The sequence below is a fragment of the Misgurnus anguillicaudatus genome, chromosome 6, assembly GCF_027580225.2.
Source record: "Misgurnus anguillicaudatus chromosome 6, ASM2758022v2, whole genome shotgun sequence".
Lineage (NCBI taxonomy): Eukaryota > Metazoa > Chordata > Actinopteri > Cypriniformes > Cobitidae > Misgurnus > Misgurnus anguillicaudatus.
This window is the reverse complement of record NC_073342.2, coordinates 7,145,623-7,156,331: the sequence shown is the minus strand read 5'-3', so window position 1 is coordinate 7,156,331 and position 10,709 is coordinate 7,145,623. Positions and strand designations below refer to the sequence as shown.

Here is a 10,709-nt window from a genome sequence, read left to right as displayed (position 1 = left end):
TGTTGTTCTTTTGGTTTGTGTGATGATGAAGATTCTGTTCTGTTCTGATCTCAGTCATGAAGTGTTAAACTCACAGCACTATAAACACTCACACATCACTGAAGCATGACAACACAATGCAAAGAAGTGGGCAGGATTTTAAGCAACTTGTGCTATTAAACTATTATACAGCCAATAATAAATATAATGTAGTAAACAGAGTAAAAACTCATTGAACAGATCACATTTTTAAAACACTTTGTGTAAAGCTGCAGTTTTTTCTGTTTATTATGATCATATGAAGAACAGAAGAATGATTTTAAGTAGATAAAGATTGACTGGAACATGATGATATAGAGAGTAACATTTAAAATCTGTGCACAATGATCATGACAAAGTTTTGAGATTTATTTTAATTGTGTGTATTACTGTGATTTACTCTCAGTAATAGATTTTTTGTCCATTATGCATTTTTCATCTATATGAAACTCATTTGTCTCTCCATTGACAGAATGATGATCTCTCTTCACTGCCAAAAGTGTCTGCAATGAGCACGTGAGGATCAGAACTGGAGAATGGAGGACATGTAGAAGGTTGTCGAGTCTTTAATTTTTGATGAGATAGATGGCCAGGTGCAACTGCATCATATCATTTTCTGTATCCGTCCTAAGCTGTCTGGTGGACTTATTACGTGTATTTATTGTATAACTGCATGCATCTCATAGTGATAATTAAAGATGAGCTCTTTAGCCACAACTGAACATACCAGACATCCGCTGACTTCACAGAGAAATCTTCCTTTATCTCTTGAAATATCCACCTGTCAAGTTCAACAATGTTCATAAAGCTCCACTGTGTAGGATCTACTCCCATCTAGCGGTGAAAGTCTATATGACAACCAACTGAATATAACTTTCTAGCCCCCCCATTCAGAGCACGTTTTAACTCGTACGGTGGCTGTGCTATGCCAAGGTTAACATGGCTTCCAGTACAAAGCAAAAGCAATGAAAAATAATGAACAATTTGCAATGTCCTTTGCCGGTGATCCGTCATAGCACACAGATTTATGATGAACGTGGAAAAAGTCAGATTTTCATGATATGTCCGCTTAACATACAAAATGCAACAATAAATGTAGCTACACACTCATCGACGCAAGGAAAAATATCCCAGGGGCTGTTACACTTGGTATTAAGATGTGTTTTCGTCGATCGGATCACAAGTGGATGAGAGAGACACATCACGTTTACACTTGGTATTTAAATCCGTCTCTTTTGTCCACTTTCTACCGCTTCTCTCCAGATTACTGAGGGGAACTTTCACATGCTTGTTAAATGAAACTACGAAAGACGTGCAGATCAGCCGTGTTAGTTTTATCAATGAAAGGCTAAAAATAGCGCTGTACACTGTGTTCGTGCTAGAGGTTAGAAAAGATGTAAAACATTTATCTCAGTACCTCAGATGACATAAATGGGCGGAGAGACAGCGTGTGACTGTTCAAACACATTAAACCAAATGCTCATTTACACTAACAAGTGTTATGCATAACCATGCTTAGCATTACATTCGCAAGTCATAAACATATTACATCAATTTATAATTAACTAAGAATAATTGTCAGCGTGAGTGTAGTCTGAAAGTGGGAAAGGCGGAGCTTGAATTTCAGGAATGTCCCTCATCGGCTAATGTATTTCAAAGATGGAGGCACAACATCGATTCAGCCAGTCGAGCGACTCGCCCGTATGTATTTTAAATAGCAGATTCTACACTTACTAGAATAATTTGATTAGTTGGTGGTAGTAATTACACATGAATGAGCACATACTTTTGAAAGAACACATGGCTTTTTGCTAAGAATTAACTCAAAAAAACTACACAGTGGAGCTTTAATTGAATGAGCCAAAACGGATGAATTTAAGATTAAATCTTCTTTTCTTTAGGGTCAGAAAATTCAAAATTGCACCCTGCTTTAATGGACAACTTTTCTTCTTTTTGCCATTTTCTGGCTGACTGGCCACCAGGGGTGGAAAGAGTAAATCATACTTAAGTTCAAGTACTGTTAGTTCCCAAAAAATGTAGTGTGAGCACTGTGTAGTGTGAACAGTTTGTGAATCCTCAAAACAGTTTTCTCTGTCCCAAAATCCAAACAGAAGGTTGCATACGTCACCAAGCCTGGTTTATTTCAGTTACTGGGCATTGCATTCGGAGGTCATACGCATATTACAACAATTTACTAATAATTAAGTATAATAGTAAACTTTATAGTTGATACATTTCTGAAATAAGACAGTCTTTATGACGTATGCAGCCTGCAAATGCGAGGATGCAGCCCTCAGTTTCAGAAACGAGAAATCCTGGCCGTCATGAGCAACAGAGCAGCTGTGGGAATGATGTGAATAGGTATGATGACATAATTTTCAAACCCCAAAGCTTAAAATTTGACTAAACAAAGCAGACATTTCCCTTTACAAAGATATATGAATTGTAAAAATCCGTTGAGGATTGAGAAAGTTATGATAATTTTAATATTAGAAATGAAAAGGAAAATTTATATATAGATGTCAATGGAAGCTATTTATTCACATGTTTTTTCTTGTAACTTTCTCATTTCATCAGATATTTACAATGAAATTTTAACAGACGGTACAACTTTAATAGTTCTTTCAAATTAAATCATGAAAATTTACTGTTTTATCGGAATGGACATCAGACCGAAAACAATTAAAAATAACTAATTAATAAGCGTTCTTTCATATTCATAAAAATTCCCACAATACAAGCAAAGACAACTTTATGAATTCATATTTATACTCCATTAAAATGCAAATATACATTCATACTTATTTTTTCATAGCAATGAATGATCGGTATGACAAATATACTGGAGTTGATAACAGGCTATTGTACAACCAAGTCATCCAAGATGACATCTGCTGCTATCGCAGAGATGGACACATCAGTGTAATGTACATCAAATTCATACCCCTCTCCACTCATGGCCCAACAATCTATTACTTTTTTTCAGTTTTGAGTTTTCCCATTAACAAATTACCCTGCCGGCACCCAGAGGCGATTCTAGGGTCTATGGGGGCCCCAAGCAGAAAATTTCCTGTGTGCAAGAAGTGTGCAAAACTTCTATACAATGTCCTTTGCTTAACCCATTATTTTACAGTGCAACAGTTAATGCGAAAGATACATATATACAAGTGTAATCATCATCATACCTAACATTATTAACATGTTTGGATGCATAAATGGCATAACATGTTTGGAAATAATGTCAGCAGATAACTATTTTCTACATTATACAATGATAGCAATGACTCATAACTTATTTTTACAAGAATATTTTAAGAAACCAGTCATTTTATTACTGCTATACTAAATAATCTCAATCATAGTTACTGCTAACTGTTATGTAAGTTAGTGTCCAGAGTTAAATATTAGTAAACTAAATATTAATTTCATATCTGAAAATACAGAACAGTATAACACATACATCTGTTGATTTTCACAGCAACAATGCAATTCTATAGACTTGACAAGAGGTTTTCCTGAGATTTGTTTGATAATGTTTGAGACCTGACAGGGTGAGGATGTAGTTTGTCTTAACTCCCTTTTAAACTCATTATCTCTCCTTTCTTCTTCCCTTTCCCTGCTTTGCACAAAACATTTCTGATGTACATCTACAGAAGCCAATAGTGATCGAGTCAAAATAAGATAAACATTGTTATTTAGAAACTTCCTTTAGTCTCGTCATGTTTTCATAAGCTAACTCACTCGTGTGGCATCTTTTGATTGCGGTTGTGCGCGAATGAACGCAAAGACGCGTGCGGACATGAATACGTGCGTGCACGGGTCATTGCGACTGCTTCGTCACTTTTACAAGCGTAAATTGGGTAACTACATTGCATATAGATCCGTCTTTGTAAAGAATTGCACTATAACTGCTAAAATTTAAACTTAAGATTTACACCGGGGCACAAAAGATTTACACTTGGGCATGTGCCTGACTGGAGCTGGATCGGACACATTAAACCACATGTGCGTAAGAGGGCTGCTCAATTTAGCGCCTTTTTGCGGCGAAATTGTTTAAAATCACTTGAGTGTTAGCATTTGCAAGCCTTTGAAACACGTGCAAATGATAAACTTTTCCTATTTAAATTTGCGTATTAATCTGGGAATCACACGCGAGCCGAACCATGGGTCGTGATCCGTACGGATCAACTGCGACAGCACTACTGAACGATACACCGTCACCCATTCGCTACGTTCATTTTCGAAACTGGCAAGTTATCGACCTGGGTTGGATTTTGACTGGGCTAAGCCAATGTCAATCAACATTCCATCCAATCGGAATTTTGATATGCAGTCATGTTGAGTATCTACTTTCATCTACTGGGTGTAGCTGGCCATCCGAGAAACAAGCTCGGGGGCCCTCTAGTGGCTTGGGGCTCCAAGCAGTTGCCTGCCTTGCCTGTTGACAAGGTGCGCCTCTGCCGGCACCCAAATCCCACGCATGACATATAAATGCCCACCCCTCTACCACACAACAACTCCTTGATCAAGTTAATTTTTTTTCTTTTGGGAGTTCTAGAAATGCTTCCTCAATCTTGTCTACATTTAATTCTTCAAAGTTTTTCTCTAACACTTTCCATTCTTGTTCACTTCTCTTCCTTTCTTTTGTGGCTTGACGTTCATTCAATTCCTCCTGTAGCTCTCCTTGCTTCTTCCTCCTCTTTCTTCTTTGTATGACCCCCAGCTTCACTGCTTTCCTGATGACTAGCTCTTGTTTTTCCTTCTCTAAACTGTCCAAATAGTCCACAGTGTTGTTTTGCCGTTCTCACATTTTACAGGACAAGTAGCAGATGGTGGCATTTGAAGTTTCTTCTTCAGTGCACTAAACATCCCATCAGCTCTTCACAATCCATGTTATGTGATCTTGCCGAGGCTGTCTCTTGTTTTACTTTCTCTGTCACTGTCCATATATCAACAAAGTATTGTTGATACTGTCTTTTAAGTACTTAAATTATTGCTCTCAGACAGCTTTCCATCATTTGAGTGAACATGACTTTGTCTTTTGGTGGTTGTTGCAATTTCTCAAGGATTTTCTCTGAAGCATTCAACTGATTTCCAAAGAGGTCTGTTGTGCAAGTTAGGAATTCAGCAGGTGAGCATAGTTGATCTTTCAGGTTCTGCACAGTGTCTTTGATCATTTCAATAATGTACTCAGTTTGGTCATCTGCACCAGTGTAGAATTTGGTCATCTAGGGTCCAGTCAGAAATGTACCAAGCAAACCCAGAACTTGCATTTCAACTTGTCCAGCTGTAGAGTTGAAGTCTTTAAGTATGCTAGCATGCAGGCCTCCACATGATGTTCCTCCACAGAGATATGACTTTAGTGTGGCATGATAACTTCACAATATTCCACATATATGGAAAAGAATGTGCAGTCTATTACCTCTGTAGCGTGGTATGAGGCCGAGAGGGAGATTGTTGTGATCCAGAAAGACCTTAAAGCCACGAGGGTCACCCTTGCCATCCATGTACCTTATCTTATTTATTTGAACCACAATGTTGGCCCAAATGCAGTCTTCTCCTTAATTTTCCCAGTAATTCCCATTGATTTCTCAATCTCCTTCAGAGCACTCTTTGTCTTTGAAGTGATTGTTTCCAGAGGATGAAGTTTGCAATTCAGCTCATTCAGGGCCTTGTTCCAAGATGCACAGACTAAACGAATGGCTGCATGATTGGCAGCACAGCGGTCAGTGAGCGTGTTTGATATCTTGTTTTATGTGTTTTTTATTTGTTTTTCAGTTTTGTTATGATAAAGTTGTCATTGTTTTTTCAATCTGCCTGCGCTTGGGTTCGTTCCCCTAGACAGTTACAGTCCCAGTCTGTCTGTCTGCCTGCATGTTTCTTTGTTTATTATCTATTTGGACTTCTTTTTCCATCATCCTCTTCACTCCCTCACATGTACTGTGTTTGTGTTTGTGTTTGTCCTCACCTCCCATCAGTCATCATTATCATGTCTATATATACTCTGTCTGTTCTCCACATTGTTGTCCATTGTCAAATGTTACGTGTTTGTTTGGATTTACTGTTTATTGGTTTATAATTAAAGTTTATTTGTTGATTATATTCATCCGTCGTTGTTTCCTTCATCCTCCACCGCATCAAGTTACAATAAGATCAAATTGAAAATAAGTCATATAAACTTGCACCTGGCATGAACACCCTGCTTCAATTGACAACTTTTCAAACTTTTTACAATTTTCAAAGACTCAAAAACTCTCAAAGACTGTTTTCATAAATATGGGCGTTGTGGTGGATTTTTGCTTGACAATGTAAATATGATTTTCACTTCACACTCCCAGTCTCACTGTTTGATTGTTAAATCATCTGAACTGAAACAAACCAGTTTCACTTCTCTTAAATGAAGGCATTAGTCAGTTATGAAGTTATTTGCATACCATTTTATAATTCTCATAAACATTGAATCGTTTCCTAATGGATTGTGCTGGACAATTCATAAAGTATGAAGTTTTGTTCTCGTCATTGGTATGAACACTGAACTCATTGAAGAAATGTTGTCATTGCAAACATCACCTGTTGGGTCATAATTATTCAAAGATCATCAGATCTGCTGTCGTACTGCTTTCTACTGAATTACAAGTGAGGAAAAATAATTTCCTCTCTTATATTCTCATTTGAAGTTAAGGAGTCTGTGTATGTTGTGCTCTTAACAGCTTCATTATTTATTGGGGACTTTGAAGCAAATAAAGCAGAAATTAGTTTGATATTAAACCTAAAATCTGATCATATGGTAAAATAATTTTAAACTCCTGCACTCCCAGTGGCATCAGTATGCATAAGCATTTTGGATTATTATGGTTATTAAAATTGTCTGCATTTATCATCATTAGTACTGACGAATTTTGTGTGTCTCCTCTGATCAGTGTTGTGTGTTATTGTGTTGTATGATCATCTGAAGCTGTCTTTGATTACTATCAGTGAGCACAGGAATGCAGATGATACAGGACGGAAATGGGGGTTTTGACCGAGTAATAAATTCCTACACTCTAAAAACCGTTGGGTTATTTGTTTTACCCAATAGGTGGGTTAAACATATTGGGTTGTTCTGTTGGGTTATTCGTAGCTTGTATTGGGTTATTTCCATAACAACCCAGAGAGTTGGGTTCAAATCGGGCTCACGTCACGCATTTTGAATTTCAACGGTTGACCGGTGCCACTGCTGAGTGCGTGAGGTACGTTTTAAAATATATATCTCTGTGTAATGTTTTATTTTGCTACAAAGTGTCTTTAAGCTCTAACACACAGTAAACTATCAGACACGTTTCAATAAGTGTACAAAAACGCTGTTGTCTAGTTTTTGTCCGTTACACCTGTTCCATTCATTAACTTACCGATGCCAAACGCGTTTTTAAGCCATCATAAACATAGAGAGACATCGCAGTTCATTTTAAACAGCACCAACAGCATGATCCCTTACGAAAATGAATCATGTCTTCTTTTAGTAGCTAACGTTAGTTTCATGACGTATTGCTTTAACCATGGTTTCTGTAACAGACAATGTTTTTTTGGTTTAAAGTGTAGTAAAACCGTTTTTTTTTTAAAAACTTTTGTAAGGGATGCAACCGGCTGTTTTTTGCTCCAAATATTTTTTTAGCCGGTCTGTGTTATAGACACAGAGCTGTAATATAAATGTGCTTCTGAATGTAAATGTCTTAATAAATGACTCGATGGCATTTTATTGTCGTCTTACTTCAGTATAATCCCTGATAAAGCGCTGTTTAATCCTGCACGTATACTACTGTTTACTGTAACCCCGGTAACGTTTGAATTTGCAATTCAGCGCCATCTACTGTCAAAGTACAGTATTTAGTCAGCGTGCCAGATGTGTTTGCTTTGAGATTTAATTAATTATTCTTTTTTTAAATGTAGACATTCTTGGAGATGTTGCATTAAAAACCTTACAAAATGGCCAGCAAGATGGTTCAGCCTTCCTAAAGTACCAAGAGCCAAAGCAAGCATTTATTAATTTTCAACATGTAATTGTAAGTATCATTTATGACATTGTTTTTTTATCCTGTTTATGTGTGCATATTTACATTGTGAAAATTCTGTCTTAAGGTCAGAAAACAAACATACTTCAGTATTTGGAGGAGGAGGTATGACGAAGAATTCGACTAATCACAAGCCTTTGTTATCGTGGGGAGGCATGGCCCAGTAGCAAGACCAGCAGTTGTGCTTTAATATTTTTTTTTTACATTTTATACAGAGTATCCCAAGCCTTTCACTACTGTTAAGTAGTTTCTGTAACACACAATACATTTTGTACCATGTGATGTTTCCTGAACACACTGTCACCTGCCTAAAGGGACAGTTCCCCAAAGATGAAAATTGTCATAATTTTCTTCCTCTCCTGTCGTTACAAACCTGTACACATTTTTTTGTTCTGATGACCACAAAGGAAGATATTTTGAGTAATGTTTGAAACCAAACGGATCATGAGCCCCATTGACTGTCATAGTAGGAAAAAAGAATACTATGAAAATGAATGGGGCTCATGATTGGTTTGATTTCAAACATTCTTTGAAATATACCTTTGTGGTTATCAAAGTAAAGACTTATATACAGGTTTATAACAACATGAGAGGGAGAAAATGATGACAAAATGTGTGAACTATCCTTTTAAGCAGTTTTTAGTTGGATAAGATTGAGTAGATTTGTTTTGTTCTTATGTTTTTGTTTATTTATGTATGTATATATTTATGTATGTGTGTATGTATTAATGCTTCTATACATGTATGTATTTATACATTTAAATGTAGGTGCAAATGACTAAATGAAAATAAAGCATTATACATGTATTTGTAAGTTTTGTATTTATTTATAAAGCAAATAATAGTAATAAATAATAATAATAATAATAATAATAATGGAGTTAAAACACCATTGCAAAAATAACCCAACAAATTGGTTATTTCATAACCCAACTAATTGGGTAAAACTTTCTACCCAATGCATTGGGTTAAAAATAACCCAACAATGGGTCGGTGCTATAGTAACCCACCATTGGGTTATTTATTGGGTTATTTTTAACCCAACTGTTTTTAGTGAGTACATTTTTAATCTTACACATGAAGTATAATCACATTATTTCCAAAAATCCCATTATAATCACATTATGAGGGTTCAAGCAAATGTGGTCAATGATACTTACTGACGTTTCTCTATATGAGTGATTATCATCAATTAAAATATTGTGAATTAAACTGTAGTACAATAATAATAAAATTAATCCATGTTGAAGCTGTTTTAACACAGCAGAAATTGATTGATATACAATAAATGAATGAAACGATTTATAACTATAAAATGATTGTTATTTTATACTTATTAATGTATAATTATCTATAATGTTGTTATTTAAATACTATAGTACAAATAAATCATCTGTAAGTATAATAAACTATCAGCATCATCATCTGCAGTATCTGTCAGGTGTATGAGTTCAGTCACTGTGAGTCTGACTGTCAGAGGTTTTTGTATCACTCTTTATCACTGTGTCAACACATAGCCACTAGGTATGTGTAAACTCTGACAGTAATAATCTCCTGAATCTTCAGTCTGAACTCCACTGATGGTCAAAGTGAAATCTGTGTTTGATCCGCTGCCACTGAATCTTGATGGAGTTCCTGACTGAAGTCTTGTTGCAAGATATATGAGGAGTTTAGGAGCTTCTTCAGGTTTCTGTAAGTACCAGCTGAGTCGAGGCCCATGGCCATCTAAATAGACATTACTGCTAACTTTACAGTTTATTTGAACTTGTTGTCCTGGTTGAACTGTTATTAATGGACTCTGAGTAAGAGTGTACTGTCCTCTACACACTGAAAGAAACAACAAGAATGAAATATAAGACAACACTGAAACAAATCAATATTTCACTCTTCAATGAATTAATGATGATGGTAAAAATGTTACAACACAAACCTTGAGTAAAGACTGTGAGTGTCCAGATGAAGATGATGATGAAAGTCATTGTTGTTCTTTTGGTTTGTGTGATGATGAAGATTCTGTTCTGTTCTGATCTCAGTCATGAAGTGTTAAACTCACAGCACTATAAACACTCACACATCACTGAAGCATGACAACACAATGCAAAGAAGACGACAGGAAACTTCTGCTAATATACACTATCATTAATCAATGGACTTGAACACAATAAATATTCTGAATAAAAACTAAAATGTTAAGCAATAAAGAAATAATAAAGTTTTGAATAAAATTAAAACATTGTTGTGCAAAATTAATTTGTGTAAAGTGCATGCGTATGCAGGTTTAAGAGTTACAAAGTGTCCACAAAAACTGGAGAAAATACAATGATCAAGCAACAAACATGAAAAGATTTTGAAATAGTTTTTTGTTTATTATTTAAATAAAAATCATTCAGAGATCTTCACAATATTTGTTTGTGTTGTATATTCTGCTGTAGTTTGTGTTCAGTCAAGTGTGTAGAGGTTTTTGTACAGTCGCTCTATTAGTTTGTATCACTGTGGTTCACATTCGGCAGCGGCACCAGACTGGATGTTGGCAGTAAGTAAATAATCCAATAATTATTTTAATACAGTAAATAACTGTTTCTAAATATATACATCAGGTATTAAACAATGAGTGTAATTCACTTTATTCAAGTTTATTCCATG

General features: G+C 35.8%; 1 gene segment (V, D, J or C); it reads right to left on the bottom strand.

The window, feature by feature from the left end:
* Positions 1-9,564: 9,564 nt before the first annotated feature.
* LOC129433537 (Ig kappa chain V-III region PC 2485/PC 4039-like) lies at positions 9,565-10,045 on the bottom strand. The segment is given in 2 exon segments: positions 9,565-9,893; positions 9,997-10,045. Coding segments are annotated over 2 exon segments (378 nt in total).
* Between the last annotated feature and the right edge of the window lie 664 nt (positions 10,046-10,709).